The sequence below is a fragment of the Neovison vison genome, chromosome 1 (assembly GCF_020171115.1).
Source record: "Neovison vison isolate M4711 chromosome 1, ASM_NN_V1, whole genome shotgun sequence".
NCBI lineage: Eukaryota > Metazoa > Chordata > Mammalia > Carnivora > Mustelidae > Neogale > Neogale vison.
The window spans coordinates 104,815,853-104,842,515 of NC_058091.1; the positions used below are offsets into that span (position 1 = coordinate 104,815,853).

Below are 26,663 nucleotides of genomic sequence, written 5' to 3' on the forward strand. Positions count from 1 at the left end.
GGACATCACTGTCCTATTAGCAAATAAAGGAACAAAGGGAAGCTTTTTTTCTCAAAAAGTACGGTCAAATACACAGCTACATACATAATGCAATAAAAAGAAGAAAACTCAACAATGTATTATTTCTCATTTAAAGGAAATCTGAGGGACACCTGGGTGGCTCAGTCAGTTAAGCAAACAACTCTTGATTTTGGCTCAGGCCATGATCTCAGGGTCCTAGATCTAGCCCAGCGTCAGGCTCTGTGCTCAGCAGGGAGACTGCTTCAGGATTCTTTCTCTCCCTCTGCCCTTCTCCCTACTCGCTCTTTCTCTCTCACTCTCTCTCTCTAAAATAAATAAATAAATCTCTTAAAAAAATAAATTAACTCTGACTTAATACGACAACTTAAGTGGGCATCTAGCCAAATAAATGAAAGGATATTAACAATATATACTCTTCATAATCAGCTAAAATCAGGTAATTAAAAAAAAAGAGTTATATATAAGAAGTGATTGAGTCATATTGCTGAAAAAATATTAGCTGGAAACTTTACTATGCTTCCTTTACATCCGAGATTTTAATGCCAGTTTTTTTTTTTAAGATTTTATTTATTTATTTGACAGAGAGAGATCACAAGTAGACAGAGAGGCAGGCAGAGAGAGAGGAAGGGAAGCAGGCTCCCTGCTGAGCAGAGAGCCCGATGTGGGACTCGATCCCAGGACCCGGAGATCATGACCTGAGCCGAAGGCAGAGGCTTAACCCACTGAGCCACCCAGGCACCCCTTTAATGCCAGTTTTAAAAAATAACAATTAAAAGTTTTTCAGGGACCTGCTCTCTTGGTAGGGACATGTCATACCAAAAAATGCTCATTACCCATTCCCGTCATCAAATACTCTAAGATCCAAAGACACATATCAGTATTTTTTGACCATGCACTATATTATAGTTGTTATATTCATTTCAGAAGAAAGACAGTTTATGTGTTCACACGGTGATTCACACATTTAACTTGTTGGCTTCTTGAAGCTACCCTTAAGGTTCTGACACTACAAAAGATCACAGGTAGGCTATTCTCTTCCTTTACTGTAGTCTCCAGCCTTACATATTCCTACAGACCTTTTTGCAAGAACCCACACAGAACTGTTCTCAGCTTTCAAGTTATCTTATTCTCACTGTGAAATATGATAGTGGATTGGCTTTGTAATTACTGAGATAATTATAGTAGAAGTTTATAACCACATAATTCTAACTTTACTGATTGGCCATCTTGCCTTTTCCTCTTTCTTTTTTTAATCTACATTTTTAGATCATTATTTCCTTTATCATCCAATTTACTGAGCCTATCTTTTTTCCTGTTCCTTATTAGAAAAACTGAATCTTTGAGTTGAAAAGAACTCAAAGATTAAGTGTCATCCAAGGTTGTACTGTCTTTCCAGAGATCCCACAAATCTAATTTCTCATGACAAAGAACTGAATAAATAGCAAGTGTTTCAAGGTCCCTACTCCTACTCACTAATCAGACCAACAATTTCAACTACTTAATATGAAAATAAACTCTAAACACAATAGACCCAATGGAATAATAACAGGAAGTTTGCACTTTGGCTAGTATCGGTAAAAAGAAGGATATTTTTTAATGAGCTGGGGTTCACAAACTACCAGAGAAGCAATAAGCTAAAAGTTTTACCTGAAACACTGTTAAGTAAACCAAGAGAGATAACAGGCATCCTTGAAAGTATCTGTGGTACAATATACACTAAAACAGTATTTAGACAGAAAATGAACTTAACTGATCTTGCCCATACGGTAAGCCATCAGAATGATACAAGGTAAGGGTAAAACAAACCACTGAAAAAGCTGTCCCCTGCATACCACCCTGGCCGAACGGGCAGCTGTCTCCTCCCAGCTACAAGCCAACTTACGCTTCCACCTTGATAGAAATAAACACCAGCACTACTGTAACATGTGTGTGTATGTGTGTGTTCGTATCCCTTCCCTAATGCCATCTGCGTGTATACAGACATGTGTTTATGTGTGCCTTTTTTGAGGCATAGCATTAGAGTTAAATTAGATAGACTCCTCTAGATTTAACACATAAAAAAGGATCAAAAAGTATGGGATTTTTTTTCTAATAAGAAAATTAATTGAGGAGGGGCTAAGAAAACGAATTATAGTTAAATGTTATATTTTCAATTGCACTTAGTTTAACCAAACTGAGAGTCTATAAATATTACAATAGTCAGATGAGAGAACTTATGACTGTTTCACAAAAATTCTTATTTTCTTTCTCAATTAGGAGTATCTTCTATTCACCTGCTCACGGCAGGCTTTTGACTCCCAGCAGCAAATGGAAAGGCAAAGTGTGGCAATGGGCCTTTTGAAATCAACAGAAAAGACTGTCACTACCAAATTTGCAGCTTTTCCCTTTTGAACACAAACATACTATTTGAAGTAATTCATTTAGCTTTTTCTACAGGCACCTTGTGTAACCTTGTAACCTTGGTGATTTGTAATGTGGCAGGTTGTTATCAGGCAGCTAAAATATTTTGCCTCAGTTCAATAAAGAGCAGCATTATTCTAAAGTTCATTCATATAGAAACATTTCAGAGGAGGTAGTCTTAAAACCCCATTCGTGTTTATCAATTTGTTGTTTTGGTGGGGGCAGGAAGAGGTTGGGTAGACAAACCTTCTTCCTCCTTATTTAGCCAACTCTTTTCTAACTCACAAGGGATTCTTGCATGTTGTGTCTGTCTTAAGCTGATAAAAAAATGGATTAAATAACAATCCATTGCACTATAGCAACTGAGGCATGGTAGAGTCTGTGCTCACCTAATTTCCCTCATCCTTTCAATATCAAGGTACATCTGCTGAACTTCCAATAGCAAGGGTCTATAAATTTCCTGCCTAAGGGCTAGCACTGGCTATTAAGGGCCCGCTTTTGGACCCCAAGTGACAAGAATGATACATCAAGAAATAATGCTCCCTAGGAGCTACTTTCAACCAATAACTAATAGGATTCGGTGTGAAATCAAATCAAATCCTCAGTGTGGATATAGTTTACGCTGGCTTCCAAAATTTCCTGGTGTGATTAAGCATCAGTTGCCTCAACTAATAATTTGCTTTAAAAAAACAAACCTTTTTTTTTTTTTTTTGGCTGCTTCCTTCATGTCTAACTTCCCCATTTCTTGAGAGCAGCTCCAAAATAAATTACTTGAACTCTAATATTTTTTCAAGGTCTATTTCTGGAGAAAATTGTAAGACATTATGCACACAACTATTGGTAAATAAGTTTGGACTTAACTTCACCCAAAAAGGAATACAGGGCAAATCCAAAATGCATATTTATTCTAACATACCATTAACAATGAAGATGTCAACAGAGCATAGGACAAACTAATAACTGTGTTCTTTGTCTTTTATTTCCATTTCTTAGGATTAATAGGTTTTTAAAAATAAACACTTTAAATAATAGTGTATATTATATAGGCATTTTAACTTACATAAAATTATAATTAGACTTACCAGCATTCAAACAAACAAGGAAAAATCCTAACTCTTTAGAGACTAAAAAAGTTGCTCTGGCATTTTAATCCATTTCAATGCTGATAATTACCTAGTAAAAGTAAGTTCCTATGTTCAAATTCTCATCTCAGGATCTGCCTTTATGGGAACCCAAACTAAAACATCCCAAGAGATTGCTATTATAGTCGGACCAGTTCTATTTTCCCTTAGTCCAAGTTATTTTAGTTGCAATTGGAGCTATCTTAAATAATTATCAGGAAAGTGTGTATCTTGGACAAATTCTGGAGTGTCTGTCTCAAGGAAACAAGGACAGCTGGGCCCCTTGACATTCTCAGAAAGGAAATTCAGGAACTTATCTCTCATATTGGCCTCACTCTGTACATCTGTTTTGCTCTGTCTGAAGATTAGACCTACAATTCCAGAGTTTACATTTCCTCTGTACTAGGAACCATTCCAAACTTGTTGGCTTTTTCCCAGTTTTAATGCCAGTTTCTTACCAGAAAGAGTTAGGTAGCCACTCTTATCCATTTGGTTGCAGCCAGGTGAACAAGGGTCTGTAACACAGAGCGCTAAGAAAGGGACTGGGGTTTTAAGAGAACAGGGATCAAAACAATTTTAGAGAAGATTCCAAAACATCAATATAATATTTGGTATTAGGGACTAGAAAGCAAATTACATCTAAGAAAGTTGTACTTGTTTTTTCATTTCTAATTGGGAGTGGTCAAAATGAGCTACTAATGCTAAACATTAGATGCATCAGAGACTTTATTCTCTCCTATTCACTCACTGTGAATCTTAAACTGACTAATGTTGCAAAAGTTTGATACATATATAAAAATAAAGTTTATATCTCTTTGTTAATATACTTCTTAGACACTGTTAGTAAGTTTTTATACTGTTAACATAAATCATACACTCTAACATACTATTAAGATAAATTTCAAAAACCATTTTCCTTTATGATAACATAAGGAGTTATTGTCTAACATGATGAAATTTTTAAAATATAAGATAAAATGAATATTCATGGGTCATCTAACCAAAATCTCCATTTCCAAGGACATATCAATCTATATCCTTTGAGGAAAACAATAGTTTTTTTTTTCCTTTTCTCATAACTTTCCTTTTTTTAAAAAAGCATTTTATTTATTTATTTGACAGAAAGAGAGAGAGATCACAAATAGGCAGAGAGGCAGGCCGAGAGAGGGGGAAGCAGGCTCCCTGCTGAGCAGAGAGCCTGATGTGGGGCTCGATCCCAAACCCTGAGATCATGACCCAAGCCAAAGGCAGAGGCTTAACCTACGAGCCACCCAGGAGCCCCATTTTTCTCACAACTTTCTATAGGAGGTTCTAAATACCCCCACGGGAACACATTCTGGTACTTCACAATGCTATATCACTTGATAGAATCTAAATCCATTTTTCTTCCTGTCCAAATGCAAACAGAAATTGTCCACTGCATCTCTAAACCCCACAACATTATCATTTTCCTTCAGGGAGTTGCTTTCTTGCCCATATAAACACACTCCCCCAAGAATTACCTTGTCAGATGCCAGCATTGTTCTAGTCTGTCAGTCTGGATCATTGCTAAATCTTCCTTTTGGTTATTAGTGTTGACATGATGAGTACCTACGTGTTTACGAAATGATAGTGGTTTGGTACCTATGCTTTAGGGATTAATGTAAAGTCACCAGGCACTTACGCCCTTGGGCAATTTCAAAAACTTTATGTCACATTTCAGGGTGATAGCAATGCTGGCAGTTACTATGCCATTGAAGATCAAGAGATAATAAATGGGCTATCACTGTGGATGTAGATGTAGGTCTCCATTTTGCGTCTACCAGGATACCTTCTAACCCAGGGTTAGGTTGTCAATTCTGCACAATATATTGTTTCAGTATAATGTGCTTTTTTCTTGAAAAAATAGGAAAGGCATATAACCTATTATCTAAAATTATAAGGTCTTTTTAAGTGAAATATTTAATGTGTACACTAGACCCTACTGCTTTGTGATACTAGAACCTACGCTGAAACTCAAGACAGTGCAACTGTTCAAGTTTTAATAGCCATCACTACTGCTCATAAGCCGCAAATACCTTCCATCTTTATTGGTAGAACGCTATACTTGTCAGATTCAGTAAACACCAAGGCCTCTAAGATGGCTGGCTAGTTGTCTTCTCAATAATAATAAGAAAAGCATATTCATATTTCTTCAAGGATCATGTTCCAAATTATGAGGAAAAGGCAAACATTTCATAAAGTTACACGTAATTTTATTTTATTTTTAAAAAGATTTTATTTATTTATTTATTTATTTATTTATTTGACACAGAGAGAGGGAGATCACCAGTAGGCAGAGAGGCAGGCAGAGAGAGAAGGGGAAGCAGGCTCCCTGCTGAGCAGAGAGCCTGATGCGGGATTTGATCCCAGGACCTGAGATCATGACCTGAGCTGAAGGCAGAGGCTTAACCCTTTGAGCCACCAAGGCACCAAAGTTACACATAATTTAAAAGCACAGTATAAAACCATATCATGCTTAATAATTTTAAGGTAGTCATTTCCTTTTGGGAGGGCCAGTATTGTAAGGCAGTTCACATACTTAAACATTATGATCTTTTCCTATATTTCATGCATTTAAGCACTATACAGTCATCCTATTTGCACTCTATCTTCCAACATTTAAACACAATAATGAGCAAAGGAAAAGCTTTTCAGCAAATGATTCTAAAACAACTGGGTATCGAAATCCTAAAAGAAAAGGAAGCACTGGGACCCTACTTGACATGATATAGAAAAATCACTTCTATTTCTACTTACAGGTTAAAACCATAAAGCTTCTAGAAGAAAATATTGAGATCTTTGGTACCTTGAGGTAGGCAAAAGTTTCTTTGAGGGAATACAAACAACACTAAGCATAAAGAAAAAAATAATAAATTGGACTTCAGGAAAAATTAGTAACTTCTTCCTTTCCAAAGACACTTCATAAAATTAAAAGCTAAACCACATACTGGGAGAAAATATTTGCAGTACATATATTTAACAAAGGATGAAAATCCAGAACATATCAATAACTTCTACAACAATAAAAAGATCAATAATCCAAATAAAATTTGTCAACATTCGAATAAATTATTTCAAATAAGAGAATACATACAAATGGTCAAAAAGTACATGAAAATATGCTCAGCATCATCAATCATCAAGGAAATGAGAACGAAAACCAAGGTTAAGTTAGCACTTGAAACCACTAGAATAACTGTTGTTAAAAAGACTGAGAACTTCAAATGTTGGCCAGGAAGTGGAACAACTAGAGTTTTCATACATCACTGATGGAAGGTGAAATATTTCAATCGATTTAAAGCAATATTTGGCAATATCATATAATATAAGGCTAACTACACATAGACATTCTAAGACCGTGAAATCCAACTCCAAGTAAAGAGAACATTTGTTCAACAAAATAGTGCACAGGAACATTCGTAGCAGCTTATTTATAATACAGTAACAATAATAGTAACAATAATAGTAACAAATAGCCCAAATGTCCATCCACAGCGGATTGGATAAACAAATTATGACATACTTATACAATGGAACACTATTCAGCAAGAAAAAAAAATTATTTTAAGTGCAAAAACACTTATGGATGACTTCAAAAATAACACTGATCTTAAGAAGGAAGTGTACGTATTCTATTATTCCATTTACATAAAGTTGAAGAAGAGTCAAAGTAATCTAAAACAGTAGAAAACACGATAGTGGTCGGCAAAAGAAATGAAGATTAATGGGAAGGGGTTGTAAGGAAAGTCTCTGGGCTGAGGGAAAGAAATGTTCTCCACTATGCCGAGAGTATTACTTACACAAGATTATACAATTATCAAAAGTCATCAAATTGTATACCTAAAAACCATATTTCTCTATTTATAAAATTTGCCTCAATATCTTTAAAGTAAGCAAACCAGGCAAAGTGGAGTAAAGATAAGAATCTTTACTGGGGCGCCTGGGTGGCCCAGTGGGTTAAGCCGCTGCCTTCGGCTCAGGTCATGATCTCAGGGTCCTGGGATCGAGTCCCACATCAGGCTCTCTGCTCGGCGGGGAGCCTGCTTCCTCCTCTCTCTCTCTGCCTACTTGTGATCTCTCTCTGTCAAATAAATGAATAAAATCTTTAAAAAAAAAAAAGAATCTTTACTGATTTCTGCCATTGGATATGGATATGTACTAAATGTACCCTTGCATAGGATTCATGAGATGATTGGTTGAGCTATGATATAGCCAATAAGAGCCTGCCTGTTTGATAAATTAGGAAATACAGGTTCAAGAGATTTAGAAATTTGCTCACAGTCACAAAGCAGAGAGATAGCAGATCTGGGACTCAAACACTAGTATTTTGACTTCACTTGATGTGTTCTTTCTGCTATAATAGTACTCAAACCTGTTTTACCACATTCCAAACTAAGAAATAACCATATACACACATACACACACACAAAATAAATGTTTCAAAAGGAATGTTTAACCTTGAAATGTATAATTAAAATTTTCATAAGCACATGTTTTCTTTCAGGACCAACATAGTATTTCCTCTGGTCCTGAAATGAACTCATGTATCTTTTCACATTATAATGTTACTCAGTGTGGAAAAATGCTCATAGTACAAGTTTTAAGGGATCAAAGAGTATCGTAGATTTGGCACCCATCTTATGCTCATGGTGCATCATAGCTTCACTGATTAGAACAAAAGTGGTAAATTCCTATATTGATGGTAGAATCACATATTCAAGGGGGAAAGTATATCTAGAAAGGGGCAATGGTCAACAAAGTTGTATATGCCAGCAAATCAATAAGAACAGTCAAACGAAACAACAGGTGCATGCAATGGATTTGTGATAAGGAAAGACTCAAGTTCAAAGACAGTCTGGGAAAAAGAGTAGGGATTAAACTGACAATTTTTTGATATGAGATGTAGTTTTGTATTAGGATGGTCCATGTAATGCTAAGAAAAGGAGCAAGGTGGAAGCAGAGGGAATGGGAAACAGATGATGGAGCAGTCTAGGAATCACATTGTAATTTAAAGTGAGCAAAAGAAACAATAATGCTTGGCTGTCATTGTCTTGTTAGCCTAGAACTATTCATGTATTTTACACATGAGGAAAAGAGGTATATAGAGGTGAAAGTAACTCACCCAAAATAATACAGAGATTTAATTATAAGAATAAAATTGGAACTTGGGGAGTCTAGTTCCAGCACCTATGCTGTTAACCACTACCCTTAAATGCCTCTCTCCCCCACATATATTAAACCGTACAAAATTGCTGTTTTTAGGTGAAAATATTTGAATATTTTTTATTTCTCATAGTTTGACAAATTACTCCTAGTTCTTGTCCTCTATGAAGCTGAAGTATCTCAAAGAGTTTTCCAACCTCATTCTCTCATAGCCTTACTATTCACTCCTCAGGTTGAAGAAATTTGAGATTTTCTTCATCACCTCTATTGATTTGTTCTTTTTTGCCAAATCCATTAGAATAAATGTATATAGCAGCAATGTCCACAATAGCCAAAATATGGAAAGATCCCAGATATACATTGACGGATGAATGGATAGGGACGATGTGGTGTGTGTATACTTCTGCCTTTCAAAAGGCACTTAAGAAAATTAAAATTATTTACATATACTATGTAAAACAAAATTTACATATATGAATATATAAAATATATAATATATATAAGTATATTAAAAAAGTAGTGCAGTGGAATATTATTCAGCCATCAAAAATGCAACTTTGTGATTTGCAATGACATGGATGGAACTAGAGTGTATTACTGCTAAGCAAAATAGGCCAGTCAGAGAAGACAAATACCATATGATTTTACTCATATGGGGAATTTAAGAAACAAAACAGATGAACATAGGGTAAGGGAAGGAAAAATAAAATAAGATAAAAACAGAGGGGGAAGTAAACAATAAGAGATTTGTAACTATGGGGAACAAGCTGAGGGCTGCTGGAGAGGAGAGGGATGGGGGATGGGGTAACTAGGTGACAGGCATTAAGAAGGGTATGTGATGTTATGAGCTCTGGGTATTACATGCACCTGACAAATCACTAAATTCTACCCCTGAAACTAATAAGGTACTATATATTAATTAACTAAAATTAAATATTAAAAAATAAATGTATAATCTTTGTTTTAATTGGCCTATCTGCAGCACTTGAAAGTATTAACCAAATCCTTCATCATCCTAATACTCTATCTGACACTGAACTTACTTGATCTTTCCTACCTATATTCTAGGAAAGTCCTTTTAGTCAATTTTGCAGACTTTTCTTTTCTCTTCTTACATGCAGACATTCCTCAGGGTTTTATTCTAAATCTCCTGTCTGTTGTACTCCATATCCTCTCCCCCTAGGTGAGCTCCTCTAACTTCCAAAGTCAGTTATCACCTACATGCTAATGAAGCCATTCCAGGTAGCACATATCTTACTCCAAACCCTACTCTTCAAGTGCGTTTTCACGTTTCTGTATGTATATCCACCTGAACTCAGCATTAACCTCCTTTAATTTCTAGCTTAATAATTGATAGCACCTTCAAACCCATCCACAACTGATACCACTATTTCGAAGGAACAACCCAGACGACAGCCTTGACTTATTTTTCAAACCCTCTATCCATTCTGAACCTCTATCTTTTACTTGCTAAATTGCTATTAGTTATGTCCACTTCATGTCTCTCATTATCTGAATTCAGGTCACCAGAACTTCTCTCCTGGATTGCTGCTTTAGCTATCCAAAGACCTGCCCATGTCTTTTACCTGTTGATTCCATTCTCCAACACTGCAGCCACGCTATGCTTTCAATGAAACTCTGAGGTCCTATCTGCCCTTTTAAAAACCTTTAAATGACTTACTATTGCTTTTCGCTTAAATCCAAACTTAACACAGTAGTTTACAGGACATGTGTACTAAGCCACTACTATTCTCATTACACCCACTTTTTTTTTCTTAGATTTTTTTATTTTATTTATTTGACACAGAGAGAGAGATCACAAGTAGGCAGAGAGGCAGGCAGAGAGAGAAGGGGAAGCAGACTCCCCAACAAGCAGAGAGCCCGATGCGAGGCTTGATCCCAGGACCCTGAGATCATGACCTGAGCTGAAAGCAGAGGCTTTAACCCACTGAGCCACCCAGGCGCCACTATACCCACTTTTCTTGATGCTTTCTCTTTTACGTATTTTCCAAACATACTTAATCTTTTGGATCCCTTGACTCAATTCCAAAGTTGGGGGGTGGGGTGGGTGCAGGAGTTCCCTCCCACACAGCACAAGCAATTCTGACACTATAACCAGAGATAATATCAGATACCACAGGTTAGGGGTTTAATCCTACAAGACAGTCCCCTCTCCATTTCAAACACCAAGTGCAGGCCCAGGTTGTTACCTGTACTTCTGACTGACCAGTTATAGGCTGGGGATTCCAATCCTCCCTTCCTGGGACAGAAGATGCCAGTTGCAAATCTAGGTTGCTACCTGCACTTCTAACAAACTGGCTGTCAGCAGAATTCTCATAGCCTCCTTGAGTTCGATGAATTTGCTAGAGCAGCTCACAGAACTCACAAAAATATCATAGTTGTTAGATTACCAGTTTATCACAAAGGAGATAACTCAGGTAGAGCCAGACAGAAGAGATGCACAGGGTAACGTACTGGGAAAGGTTGAGGAGCTTCCATGTTCTCTCTGAGCTCAATGCTCTCCCAAATTTCCTTGAGTTCACCAACCAGGAAGCTCTTTGACCTAGTCCTTCAGAGTTTTTACAGAGACTGAATTACGTGCTTAAATCAATGGCCACTGGCAATGGATTCCACGCCCCCCTTTCCCTTCTGGAAGGTCAGTGGGAGTGGAAGAGAAAGTTATAGCCATCTAATCACAGGGTTAGTTTTCCTGACAACCAGCTCCCATCCTTAGGTAAATTTGAAAAATCACTTCATTAACATAAAAAAAGACCTTAATGGCTGTACTCAGGAAATTCCAAAAGTTTTAGGAGCTCTGACAGGAACACAGAAGAAAAACCGAGAATGTATTTCTTATTATAAATCATAATATCCCATTTAAATTATACTTATTCAAATAAATGTTCTTTTTTCAGGCTTCGGAGGTGTTTTTTGCTATAGCCCTGTATACTTCTAGATCCTTCTTCCCCGAATCTTGGCCATATACTACTTATTTGTTAGACCTCAACTAACATGCCCCTTCCTACTGAAGACAACTATGACTTCCGTATGCTGGGTCCCCCCAAAATTGGGTACCCCAATAATGGGTCCATGATTAAAGGAGCGAGACTGATACAAAGCGAAAGTCAAGCAAAGCTTTATTTCACGCCAAGCATCAGGAATCAGACCGACCGTCAAACAGACTGGTCGGACCGCCCCTACAGAGAGGATGACCCCTCCCTGCTTTCCAGACTAACTTTTATAGAGCAAAGGCCATGTGGTTGGGCCTGGCCACACACAGGTGGCCAATGAGATTATAACACACACAGGAAACTCCACAGTGAGGTTAGGCGACCAACTGAATTACAATTTACCCTAGTAGATATTTGAACCAGCCTATTACCTAGTTCAGAACTGGCACCCAAAATGTGCCCAAAGGGCAGGGCCCATAGTTCTTGGTAGCTAGGAGACAGTATGCGACCCCACTGATTGAATACCTCCAACTGGCCTGACCCACCCTTGTATGTGGCCTTTGTTACCTGGGACTGGTTTCTGGGACTTGTTTTTAAGTAAGTTCCCCTGGGCAGGTGGCAAAGTCAATTTAAGTTTTACAACAAAATGGCAGTTCAACCGGGGTGGGGCTGCACTGGCTGAATAGGCCCTTACACGTAGATTCCTTTAGGTGCCCTAGCCAGCACTCCTAAAGCATCATCTATTTACTTTATGATTGCATTTTGCAGATGCTATGGGAATTATTTAATTGCCTAGAACTCTTTTTTTTCCTATTATTTATTCATGAGAGACAGAGAGAGAGGCAGAGGCAGAGGGAAAAGGAAGCTTCCGGTGGAGCAGAGAGCCCATTGCAGGGCTCAATCCCAGATCTGAGCCAAAGGCAGATGTTTAACAGACTGAGCCACAGGTGTCCTTATTTAATTGCCTAAAACTCTTGTTACCTCCCCAATCTAAAGTTAAGTCTCCAATGGCAATGTAGAGCACAGATAATAAAAAACAGTGAACCAAGGCTGCACTGTTTTTCATTCATTACCTATGTCCAGTATATGCTTAACACACACACACACACACTCACACACACACTTATTCTACTCAAAGAAAACCATTTGGCTTACTGCAACTTATTTCAAACACTTAACACTTCCATCTAATTCCATTAAGTGGCCTTTAATTATCGCAATGCTTTATTCTACTAGATTTTCCTTATGTGGATATGATATAATTTCCAGTCTTTCACCAATTTCAGAATACTAGCTTAAAGCACAGCCATCTATCATCCCAGTCCATTCCAAAACAGAATCATATAATAAAATGCCATCTGCCTCAGCACACCAAATGTTCTTTCATCTTCACACAATTCCTTAAGGGCCTCTTCTTCCACCAGCTCTTGGATGGATAAAGAAACAATTTCTAGTTTTGGGGTTCTTTTTGTTTTTTTGTTTTTGTTTTTGTTTTGTTTTTGGTTGGGTTTTTTTTTTCCCTCCCAGAAAGAAAAACTTAGACTATCTGGAGACATGAATGGTACCTAATTCAACTTAACACTCACTTAAATTTCCCACTTAAGTAATATTTACAAGCCTAAAAACATATAAGAAACTTATTCTATTATGTATTCATTCATCTACTGTTTGCATTTTATAGTGTTCTTTCACACAATGAGTGTATTGCTGCATGTGTATCAAATTCCTTAAATTTGCTGGAGAAGATTATTTTAAAAGAAGCAATAAATTCTATAGTTACAGGTATTTAACTCCTCTAAAACTTATCCAAGCCATGTTCTTCGTATTCCCCTAAACCAGTAATACTCAATAGTGTTTAATGTTTGATGGTTGCTTTTTGACAGTCTTTTATATTATAACTGCACATCTATATAACCTCTGACTTACTGCTTAAAAAAACCAAATTGAGTATGCTACTCTCTAATCTGCCTCTTTATCTTCCCCCATATATAGGTGAAGCATTACCTGCCTTTGGGATATAATGCAAGGACCTGAGCCTAAGTTCAATAAAAGAAGCTATTACTTTAGCCATCCCTCTATTCTCAAATTAACAAATTTCTTCTCCTTCAGCCTCTTTACTGAGTTTCTGTCACAGAGGTTCCTTTTTCTGAGTTGTAGCCAGGGCCCATCATTTTCTGACACACAATTCTATAAACCTGCTAAAAATATCTACACTCTAGAGAAAACACATTCATTCTGCTTTTCTATTAGAAGAGTAAAATCTAATCTTTAATATTTTAAAGGAAATAGGCATCAATTGTGCCATTTCTGATAACAGTGTAATAATACCAACCATTCCGTTTCAAAGTTATTAAATCCTAAAACCGCAGAACCTATAGATAACATTTTAATCAAGCCATGTTGCTGAGCTATCTGCTTCTGACCACATGTGAAATTTGCCCACTTCCAAATTTTAAACAAAACCAACACTGCCTCAAGACACAAAGAGAGGACCTATATCTGCCCTTCCCTAGAAGAATTCGGCAAATATACGTAATTTTCTAATAAACACAGAAAGAAAAATGCCTCAGCAAATCACACAAAGTTCTCCAATCACTTTTTGGGATTCAAAAAGAAAAAAAAAAAACTGGAAAATGTTCTCTTGTCCCTTGCCACCTCATCACCAAACTCCCTCAGAGAACACTGTCAATAGAGGACATTCGGAAAATTTAGGCTATCTGAATAATCTTTAACCCAATTCTGTACTTGGGAAAATTTCCCCACTTATAAATTCACCAACCTTTTATATGCTATAATTATGTAACAATATTGTGAAGTAATTTCATCCAATACTTGCATTCAGGAACCTATTTCAGAAATTAATGGCAACAACCACGCTGATCTCCTAGGCATACTTTGCATATTAATATTGGCCCTTCTTTTAAAGCCTCACTAAAACTATGTCTCTTTCACAAGAGACAGTACCCTGCAATGGTTACATGTGATCTCTGGGCAAGACAGCCTGGGATTCAGATTTACAATTTATTTGTTGTGTGACTTGAGATAAATGGACTTCCCTAATTTTTCATTTTTCCCATTTGTAAAACAAGGATGATGGTAATAACTATCACACAGGGTTGATGGATGAGTTAATTGTGGTAATGCATGCAAAACCTCTAGTACGGCATCTGACAAAAGAGTAATCTCCCAATAAATGTTGACAGCAATGACAACAATGAAGAAGAATCTATGGAAACCATGACCAACAAGAATCATGAATCCCCATGATATCGTTGGTCTGTAAAACCTAGCAGATCTCCCATGCACTGTTATTTGCAGCTTATGTATGTACTGAATCTCCCACAGATTGTTCAGAAAACAACACACTAAACATCTACTACCTCTTCAAATACCAACAGCACATGTTGCAGACAAGTGGTACCAACACACATTAAAGTGCATGTGTGATTACATAGTTCAATGTAGTAGAATCCTAATCTGATCCCAAACTGTAGCTAAACTATAAGGGTATCTAGAGTAAACAGCCTAAAAATTTGTCATTCTAGTGTCCTCAAATGTTCCTTACCTCTCTACTGCAAAATCTGCTTGGAAATAGTGTGCAAGAGACAAAGGAGGATATGCTACAAATGACTTATTTCCCAAAGTAGTTAATAATAATTGAGCAACAGGATGCTTGGCTATGCCTTCTCAAAGTTTTTACCAAATAAAAGATGCAATCGTGTTCATTAACAAAACATAAAATATTGAGAACATGAAGACGTCATACAGCATAGGTATTGGCTAACAATTTGGCAAATCGGTTATCAACTTGTATGCCATTATTTTAAATAAATCAATTTCCATATCACACTTATTTTATTGAAATTAACCATTTTTTGAGAAAAAGAATCATATTTCAATCTCTGAATTTATTAAATCTTTCACTGTTTACAGCTTTTAAAAATAAACTGTTATCAGAATATAATTCCAATTAAAACAAATTTCTTATATATTCAGACAAAAAAAAAGATCAAATCAGGTGTCAAACAAATGAGGGTATAAGAAAAGTGGGCAATACTATAGAATTATTTCCAAGGGTTTCCAAAAACTACATCTAAAACTTCTTTCCCTTAAGCTGCTATGGAAACAAAGAGCTTCAATCTAGATTGTATACTTAAACAGAAAAACTAAGAATAATGACCAGACATCACTTTGATCTCAGTTTCAGAAACTGTCTCAAAGCATCTTTGAAATAAGATATTGCGCCTGTTATCCAGATGGGTTTATCCTGGTCATTCTCATTCATCTATAACCAGTTAATGAAATATGAATGTACAATGCCTAACACGCATTTACAAGAAAAAAAAATTAAGATTTGTTTATTTATTTAAGAGAGAGAGAGAGAGAGTTAGAGAGAGAAAGAGCACGCTCCAGAGCCAGGGAAGGAAGGAGAGGGGCAGAGGGAGAGAGAGGTTTTTGTTTTTTTTTTAATATATTTTTTTAAGATTTTATTTATTTATTTGAGAGAGAGAGAGAGAGTGAGAGAGAGCATGAGAGGGGAGAAGGTCAGAGGGAGAAGCAGACTCCCCGTAGAGCTGGGAGCCCGATGTGGGACTCGATCCCGGTACTTTGGGATCATGACCTGAGCTGAAGGCAGTCGCTTAACCAACTAAGCCACCCAGGCGCCCAAGGAATGAGAATATTAAGCAAACTTTGCACTGAGCTCAGAGCCCAATCCAGGCTTGATCTCATCAACCTGAGCTGAAACCAAGAGTCCAACGCACTTTATTATGCCACCCAAGTGCCTCTCACAGGAAAATTTTATAAAGAAATAAATTACAGAGGCTCCTGGGTGGCTCAGTGGGTTAAGCCTCTGCCTTCGGCTCAGGTCATGATCTCGGGTCCTGGAATCGAGCCCCGCATCGGGCTCTCTGTTCTGCAGGGAGCCTGCTTCACCCTCTCTCTCCACCTGCCTTTCTGCCTGCTTGTGATCTCTCTCTCCTCTCTCTCTCTCTCTCTGTTAAATAAATAAAATCTTAAAAAAAGAAAAAAGAAAGAAATTACAATACACAAATAAGTAGGTACTGAATATTACATATGAAATAAACATAGAAGACACTGTGAAGTCTGGGCTCCCACTTCTTTATTCATGTCAACCCACTCTAGGCTTTTCCTCCATTATAACCTCACATGATGCACATAGGCACATTCCTCCATAGCCATGCAAAAATTATCAACCTTGTTCTTTGTTATTTTTTTCCAATACTACCTGCAAGAACCAGAGAAGGAGGCTACTTGGTAACACCTGTCTGCAGACACGAATATAATGCACCAGGGCCCTAGAATGGAGCCTGGATGTCCAAAACAGCACACAATCTCAAAAATTTTGAGCCTCTTCTTGTAAATAAGTTTCAAGGCCCATCCAGTACCTGCCCTAACTCCCACATACCTTGCTAGCTCCATAGTCCTTAGGCTCAACAAAGACAAGGGAGATTTCTTACCAAATCCCTGCCTTCTCCTTGGACTGCTCTTTTGAGAATAAACCTTTACTGCTTTAAACCTGGTGACTTAGAGATTGCCTTACTGTGCATCAGACACACAGATCTGACTTCTGGGTTCAGTAACAAAAGGAAAAAAAAAGAAGGCTGGCTGGCGAGGTATCACAAGACACAAGAATGAGATGGGAGTCATTTCCTTAATTTTTCTTGAGCTGCAGATGCATCAGAGTGGGTACGAGAAAATATGGCAAACCAGAAAAGTCAACAGAAGCAGACAGAAAGGGGAAAAAAAAGCCTTAAGAGAAGCCTGCTAGCCAAAGGACTAGAAAGAGAGCAACCTAGCAAGATAGAAAACTTTTAGACAAACATCCTTCTCTAGCCAAATAATACAGAAAGAAAGAAGAAAACAAAACAAAACAAAACAGCATCTCGTGCTCACCTCTGTCAAAAAAGGTTAAATAGAAGAGCCTAGACTTCTAATCTCACCCAAATATAAAGAGATATATTTTTCCTCTCTGGCTGGAATCAGAAAAGACTAGATGAGGAACAGGGACTTCATTTCCACCCGCAGTAAGTATGTGTCCTGAAGTGGAGGCCATGGAGAAACCTTGGACTTCCATCTTACGAAGAGTAACAAGACGCCCTTCTCCCTCCAAGCCAGGGTGGTATCAGAGGTCTCATTCTGCTGGAATTTTCATCATGCTCCAACAGGAGTGAGGCCTCCCCACCCTACTGGTGACCCTGGAGTCCCAAGTAGGAAGCAGGAACAGAGTGCACCTCCCCCTTTCTGGCCAGAATGGTGTCAGTGGGTCCCTAGTGGGGAACATGGACTTTCACCACCACCTGCAGGTGTTAAGGTAATGTCCCCTCTCCCGCTGCTGGCATGGTGTTAGAGGAGGCTTGCCCAAAGAGAATATTAAAAAGTATGACACAGTCACACTTTGACTTTGAGTGAATCACTCTGGCAAGCATAGCTGGGGAGGGGAGAAGACAGATAAAGGATGGTGAGGACAAGAAACAGAGAAGAGTAAATCAAGAATATGGTAGTGCCTGGAAGCCAAGGGGAAAGCCAAGAAACTGGAAAAAGGCCAACAGTGGAAACTGGAAAAAGGCCAACAGTGGAAACTGCAGCCAAGAGACCTGATGAGAGGTCAGAAAGATTTTACTGGATTTGGCAATTCGGAGACGACTCTGTCTCCTGGTCACTGGTTTTAGGACAATGAAGAAGACAGAAGCCAGAATGAAGAGCTTTGAAGAGGTTAACTGAGAAAGTGAGGCAGCTAAGTAAAGCCTACTATTCCTGGAAACGTGAAGGAAACGAGGAGTATGGAGAGAGAAAATTTGGGTTACTTTTGGCAAGTGAAAAAATTATTTTTTTTAAGTTATTCAAATTGGATCAATTACAGGCTACTACTATAAAAGAGTGGAGAGGGAGTTGGAGATACTGCAGAAGGGACAGAACTATGGAACGAGTCTGGAGGACACGATCAGCATTAGGATATAGGATACTGGTGCACAAGTCAGCCTAGAACAAAAAAGAAACATAGCACATTCTGGGAATGAAGGAGAATAAGAAGGACTATGCAGGTCTTTAGATGATGGGAGGTTGAAAAATATCAGAAGAGATATATTCATTTCCTACTAAAAGAGAGGATGAAATCAGCTGCCAAGAGTGAAGGATGTGTGGGTTTATGAGGAGGCCTGAGGAGATTTGGAATTACCCTGGAAAGACATGGGACAAGGGCTAATTAAGCTCAAGTAAAACACTGAAAGTGAGCATTGGGAACATAACAGAACACGATGTTTTAAAAACCCTGATTGGAATAATTTTTCATAAGACAATTTATTTCATAATTTGGTCTGTAAGTTCAAAATTCACTCAGCAATGATCCAAAGAGTAAAGGCAGTGCTCATTTTCTTACAAAGCCAAGCTTCAAGTTGAGGTCAAGTCCACAAGACCATTAAAATGTTAAAGAAAATCTTAAAAGCATCATTTTATATTTGTGTAATTTGTTTATGTTATATTTGTATAAAAGATCTATACTATACATGTTTGTATAAAACACTCCTTATATCATCACAAACAGAATTTTTTAAACTTAAAATAACCATGGGTGGTAGATACAACTTTTTCTGTTTTACAGATGAAGAAACGGAGAATCAGAGAGGAGATAAATGACATATCCCATATTTCATGGTAGACAGAAGTGTCAACACTCTGTCCCAAGTGTTTTGTTTGCTAAAGCAAAGTTTCTGCACTATATCGTAATTATGTCTCAACTGAAAATCAAAAATATCTTGAAATTTATTTTTTCACTAATTTTTATTTTTTATTTAAGAATCAAACCAGATTATCCCAAATGTACAGGGAGAAAAAATGGGTTACACTGATCAAAAGGAAAGTCACGTGAATACTTTTTTTTTTTTTTTATCAGATGCTAGTTTTAGACATTATACCAATGCCTTTCTTTAATTTAAGATCTCTCTATTCTTTGGAAAAAATTTTGAGGAATACAACCTAATTAAATAATGATCCTTACTGAGAATCTACATGTTGTTAAGTAACCACAAGTCAGCGTTTGTGATAAATATTATTTCCTGTTTCTCTCATAGCTTTAAAAGTTTTTCTATACCTGCAAACACAAAAGCCAATCCTAGATGGAAGGCCATGCTCTTCACCCAAATTTTAAAAAACCACCTAATGTTAAAAAAAAAAAAAAATTAATTGACTATTGGGATATTTGGCAATATTTGACTTCCTTATTTGATCAGTCAACCAAAACAATGTTGAATCTACCAATATTTGTGAAGAAGTCAGGTTAGGAAATCTTGCAGACTGGAGAACTTTATAATTCTAATTAAGTCTGGAACTACAAAGAAACCCAAACATCATTTAGTCCAACTCCTTAATTTCAGAGACAAGGCCTAGGGCCTGGGGGAAGGGAAGTTTATCAACATTCTGTTTAGGCAAAAGTGGAATTAAAATCCAGGTATCTGGATTCAGTTTAGTGCACTTCCCAGAAGCAGCATAGATATAAATAACCTCATCTAATTTCATCTGGCAAGCAAATTCAGAGGCTGAGTGGAACTTTAAGGATCATGCTGAGTTTGCTGTTTTATCATATTCAAAAGCACCTTCCATAACAAATGGATAATTAAACAATATTATAATCACAGGAGGAAAATTATTTTAATTAATCAAACATATTATAAGCACTCTTCAAACTATATTATTCAAGATCTTTTCTAAGCAACAATCAAATACATAAAATGTATGGGTTCTCCCATTAGCTTTCACAGAATCATACCTACTGAAAACACATAGCAGAAACAAGTGAAATAAAACAAATTACAATAAAAATAACAAAATAATCAAGAAACTAGTATGTTTAACCCCATGGCCTTACGAAGTAGTTGCAATCGAGCACTGACTTGCATTTATCACCAATCAAAAATGCAAAATAAGTCACTGTGAAAGCTCATTGCTTTACATCACTGACCTTTTATATATATATATATATATATATATATATACACAGGCTTCCAGAAAATCATTCTGAAGAACTGAATCATCTGGATCATTTTTATTGCTCACTCAGTCTTGAGACTGTCTGCACAGTACTGACTGAAATGTACTTCAGTGTGCACCTTCTCTCCAAATGAATATCTATGTCAGGTTTATTTATAGCCACTGCCTTCAATCAGTGCATTTCCAGGTAAGAGAAATAAAATCATCTCAACATATTCTCCTATAGAGATGTGAAACAAAATCTGGAAATTTTGGCAAATGGCCTTTGAAAAAACAATGAAAGATCTACAATGTAAAATGTACGTTAAGATTTATTAGAGATTCCAAAGGACACTCACCTTATACTCTTTAATAAGTACATACAAAGAACTTAAGGTAGAAATAAAGAATTAATGTAAAACTTATGCATTTTTTGCATATATTTTTATATACTCCATGATTATAATCATCACCTCCTCCGTTCTCTTTTCCTCATTATGATTTCTCTGAAATTTGAACACCTCTCTTTGTTTCTTACTTAGATGTTTTTCTATTTAGGAGCTTTTGCCTCCTAATTCTTTACAAAAGCAGAACATGCTTCCCCCTACTGGGAAAAAATTAAATTACAAGGTACATTCAAACATGTTCCTAAGTATCAAGAAATCAAGTTTCTGGGAATGATAGAATGTTAAAGAATCAAAGGCACAGCCTTTTCTGACTGTTTCATCCGCCACAGAAATACTTCTACACTCTGCTAAGAGTTTCTCATATGCATTTCTTTAGTGTGGTGGTTTTGAAACATATACCAACTCCACTAACTTCCCATCAATGACTGATGAATTAATCATTGAGCCTGCTGTCCCAAAGAGAACTCCAATTAGCAGATCAGAGAAAATAATCAATTCGTAACTTTTTTTTTAATTTTAAAGACATTATCAGCGTAATAAAGATGCTTCTGTAAGATATATTGAAATAAAAGGTTTCAGAAAGCTTAATTGCATTTTAAATCATTTTGAACAATCTTAAGCATTTATTAACTCATTAATTGTCAATATTCCTATTACTTTTATGCATTTATCCTTATTTTCAATAAAGTAGAGGGAGAACTTCATTTTTTAAATTGACTTTACTTTTCAACTTAATTTCTATTATTTTCATTCAGTAACCAAGATAGTACTCGGCATAATTGCTTTTCACCTTACCAGATCCTCTGGTAAACCAACCTGCTCCTTGCAGCAGTTTAGCCATTTCACATGTTCAAGATTTTGATTATAAATCTTAATTGTTTAGTATGCAAAAAGAAAAAAGGTAACTTGGACTTCATCGTGCTATAAATACCCTATAAATGAAAATTTTAAACAAACCAAGTGGTTATTTGAATTCTACATGGAGGATTACAATTTTTCCTTCCATGTACAACTAGGTCTCAAAAAAGAAAACATTTCTTTTAATGCAGAAGGGCCAAGGAAGAGGAAGTTGTCACTTTTAGTTTTGGTATAAGTAAGTCCATAACAACCTAAGCTACAAAACTGCATTGTAGTCAATTTGATGATAAAGCAATTCATTATTAATGAAAGATTCATCAAAAAAAATCTGGAGTTGTTTTTAAAAAGGCATGTGTAGATAACTACACATATTGTATCTTTACCAGATAGATGGCATTATTTCAAGATGAATAGAGTAACTGGGCTAATATTTCTGTCATACAGAAGTTTGTGTGCGTGTGTTTAAACAATCTTTCAAAGCAACGCAAAATATAAGATATACATGTTCCTCTGGGAATGAAATCTCCTTTAACATTACAGGAACACAAAAGAAAATGCACACTTGGTAAAACAGTTGATCACTTGTGAAGTGTTCTCAGGGGCCAATATCTCTCAGAGTACCCAATCATCACACTTCAAATAAATTGATAAGCACTTTAGCCTTTGCCACATTCACAAACATTTACGAACATGCATAGTTTTAATCTAGGTTAATTCTAAGACTTTCCATAGGAACGGCTGTAATTAGATAAAGGGTATCAAAATCACTTCCGAAATGCAGCAAAAAAAAAAAGAAAAGAAAAAGAAAGAAAGGGAAAAAAAAATATATATATATATATATATATGCCGATTTGTAGCTAAGAAGCTCTTAGAAAACCACACGGATTACCATTTACTCCCAAATTGATTTCCCTTTCCTCTGCAAAGTGAAAATATCCCTGTTGACCACGCCACACTTTATGATTTCTCCATCAATGATCCTAACAGGTCACATCACTACTGCCATTACGTCTCGTAGCTTTGGTCTTCCCCAAATTAACGTAGAGAAGGAGCACTGCTGCCCGCCCCAAGAACGGGCTCGGTCCGCCCGAGCTCTGAAGCGAGCATCTTCAGGGGGACAGTGTCTGCGAAGGAGACAGGCGTCCCTCCCCAACTTCACTCCCCTAACCAAGCCGCGGGAGAGAAGAGCGGCCAGTGGTTTGCGCCCATCTGTGGGGGCAAGTCCTACCTTCCGCCAAAAGGCGCGATGCATGCACAAAAGATGGATCCAGGCTATCTTTCTCTGCCATCAGCTCAGGCAAATATTTCTCCTCTTCCATAGCGCGGACTTCGGACCGTCCCCTGCCGAAGCGCAAGGTTCCGCTCGCTCGGACGCAGGGTCGCCGGGCAGCGCCTTGCTCAGGCGCTGCTCCGCCTCCGCCGCGGCGAGGGGATCTCCGCGCGTCCTCACTGGCCCATGCACCGAGCGACTGCGACTCCCGCCGTCGGGCTGCTCGGCCCCGCGCCCACACCTGCCGGTCTCTTCCGTCGTCCCTCTCTCGCGCTGAGCCCCGGCTCACACCGGCGGCCTTAACTGGAGAGGCGGGAACAGGGCGCGCCCCACCTCCGCCAACCATTCATTGGTGGTGGCGCCCGGAGAGGCCGGGCCCCCGCGAAGGCTGCGGACTCTCATTGGGCCTCGCTGCACGTCGGATCGCCTGACTGGCAGGAGGCAGCTGCAGAGGGGAGGGCCGCTCCGAAGGTGCAAGCGCTTTCTTCTTGCAGCCCAAGCTTTCCCTGGTTATTAGGCATGCCCAGTTGTGTGGAGCACTCTGTCTTCGGCTGAGGTGCGGAGAAAGGAGAGAGCGGGAAAAGCACCGTTTAGCAGAGGAGCTTGGGTCCAAGACAGCAGGGGAGATGGAGATGAAGAGTGAGAGGCTGAGGGAATGAGGAAGCGCCAGGAAAAGTACCAGGAAGGTAGACCGGACTTCACCTGCGTCCCTAAGGTACAGGTGTCCCCTCTCCATCACGCAGCTCAGACGCACTCCAGTGTGTAAGAGTCAGCAGCGCACCCGGTCTGGAAATATCATGAAGACTGCATGCGATCGGCGGCTGATATTTTCCAATGAGCCTGACCTACATCTCGGGGACGCAGTAGGATGTTCATTGATAAACAAAGCGGCTCTGGGGCGATATTGTACAGCAACATGCTTCCAGTGTACAATCATTATGGTATTGACTTAGTTCTGGTTTTCCTCCTGTCCATCCCCTGCTCCCCCAATCCTTATCGATAGGAGAGGTTCTGGGAGGAGGCTGAATTTTAAAACTAAAGAGCAGTATAATCAGTTAGCTACAGTTTGTGAAGGAATTGGGAAGGAAGTGGAAAAAGGAAGAGACTAGAAAATAGGTATCCACGGTCGCTCTAATTTCCCCCTTTCTCTTTATTTTAGATGTGACAGTGTGTTTCATCTGGTGCTGTCGCTGAGCTACTTTGTATCTATCCCATCTCTATTTAAAGGAGAGTTAAATCCTCCAGGTATCACCAACACTGGAAGCAGTGCCCATCCTTCTCTTAGTAATGGGGCCTGAAAATGCAGCTTGTATGCTTTAAGTGTTATAAAACAATCTTCCCACCCTCTCTTTTCATGAACAATCATTTTCCAATCTGCCTCTCTACTACTGTTTTCATTGTAGAAGAATGGGGACTAATTTTCCTACAATTCGTGCTAAAAGTTTTCCAAGTTCTCTTCCTGTATTCAAATCTTGTCATTATTTTTCAAGATGAGGTTGGAGAAGTATCTTTTACTTATATAATTTTTATTTTATTTTATATTTTGTTTTTGGAAACTTCAGCTTTTATTTTTATTTTTCCCCCAGAATCTACATTTTGTACTTAGCATGATACATTTTTTATTATATAATTTTGAAAATGTCAATGTGTCTTCATATCCGTTACCTCAACTTGACTTCACAGAAGCACTCTGAAAAACGTGGCATGGGTATTGCTTTCTCTGTTTCATATGTATGGAAATGAAGGCAAAGATAGAGAAGTTCAGTGATCCAGAACTAACAAATGTGATCTCTTTTGGCACCAGCCATGTTCATCTCACCCAAAAGCTGAGTGTATACTACATGGGAGCCAATGATGAGGGGATATGTGGCTAACAAATGTGATAGGACTGCTAAAAGTTCATGAAATAAGCTGTGAGAACCATGACTCTTTGATAATTAGGAGTTTTGACAATAGGAAAAAATGTCACATTTCTTTAGGATTTTTTTTTTTTTTAATCAAGAGCTTTCCTATGTAAAAACCTAACACCTTGGGGTGCCTGGGTGTCTCAGTTGGTTATGTGTCTGCCTTTGGCTCTGGTCATGATCCCAGGATCCTGGGATCGCCCTCATGGGGCTCCCTGCTCAGCAGGGAGTCTGCTTCTCCCTCTCCCTCTGTCTACCACTCTGCCTCCTGGTGGTCTCTCTCTCTGTCAAATAAATAATGCAAATCTTTAAAAACAAAACAAAACAAAAACCTAACACCTTAAAATAATCTGTGCTCCCAATAATGTTTCTCTAGGCTTATAAAGGTATCTTGTGATAGAGGGATGGGCAAATGCATGAAGGTTGTCAAAAGGTAAAAACTTTATTAAAAAGTATTTTTTGTTATAAAGGTACAAACTTTATTATAAAATAAATAAGTCCTGGGATGTAGTATATAGTACAGCGACTATAGTTAATGATACAGTTGGTAAAGGATAGATCTTTAAAAAAATAAAAATTTTATTCATTTATTTGAGAGAGAGAGAAAGTGAGGAGAGGAGGAGAGGGGAGAGGATCTGAGGAGAAGCACACCCCCTGCTGAGTGGGAAGCCTGATGCAGGACTTGATCCTGAGACTCAGGCATCATGACCTGAGCTAAAGGCAGCCGCATAACTGAGTCACCCAGGCACCCCTGCAAGAAAAAAAAATTTTAAGTCTTGTAGCTAGTTAGTCATAAAGTTGAGATTAAAATTCAAGTGTATTTAGCACCATTTAGCTCGAGATTGTACTGCTTTAGCCTACCTTTTTGTATGTTAAATATTTAATTTATTTATGTATGTCTGCATTCAATAAACATTTATTGAATATCGAAAAGAACCTAGCCTATCATCATAAAGATTGTTTTCTAATGAAGAAAGGCCAATAAAACTGAATACACAAGAGAACTGGTAATTGCTGCCTGCAAAAAAGCCCAAGAGGGGACCAAATAAGGAGTTAAGAAAGGTAATGCAAAGAAAAGAACTTTTTTTTTTTCCCCCAAAGTAAACTTGTAGTCTTGCTAGGGAGTTGACTTTTAAAGAAAAACCTAATGGAAAAAGAAGAATCTATCTGTGTAAGATGAAGAGAAAAGCATTCTGGGCAAGTGAACTTGCCCATGCAAAAGCCATGTGACCAGAAAGAGCTTGCCTATTCCCAGAACTGACTGGAGTCAATGTGACTGCAATGCTGTGGAAGACGAAAGACAAATATTAAAGGTGAGATATGGTGGTTGGAAAATAATTCAGATTTCATTATGTGTGTTAGGGGAACCACAAAGGATTGTCTTCATGCTGTTTGCATTTGCTTCTCAAATGATTTCTTTTGGTTCTTATTTTCAAAGAAGTTACGATGTAAAATGGAGGATATTTATAGAGAGCTTGCTCTCTATAACTTGCCATTTTAGGTGAATGTGGGTAGGATGGCTACCTAAATGGCTAAAAATGGCTAAAACTTGCCATTTTAGG

The 26,663-nt window shown here is 37.9% G+C and overlaps 1 protein-coding gene across 1 annotated transcript in view; it reads right to left on the bottom strand.

Moving 5' to 3' along the window:
* Positions 1–23,451, bottom strand: part of KHDRBS2 (KH RNA binding domain containing, signal transduction associated 2) — a 574,896-nt gene extending 551,445 nt beyond the window's left edge. The window contains exon 1 of the mRNA XM_044253624.1: positions 23,156–23,451. Coding sequence (XP_044109559.1) covers positions 23,156–23,246 — 91 coding nt within the window. The 5' untranslated portion in view covers positions 23,247–23,451. The remainder of the gene's footprint in view (positions 1–23,155) is intronic.
* Between the last annotated feature and the right edge of the window lie 3,212 nt (positions 23,452–26,663).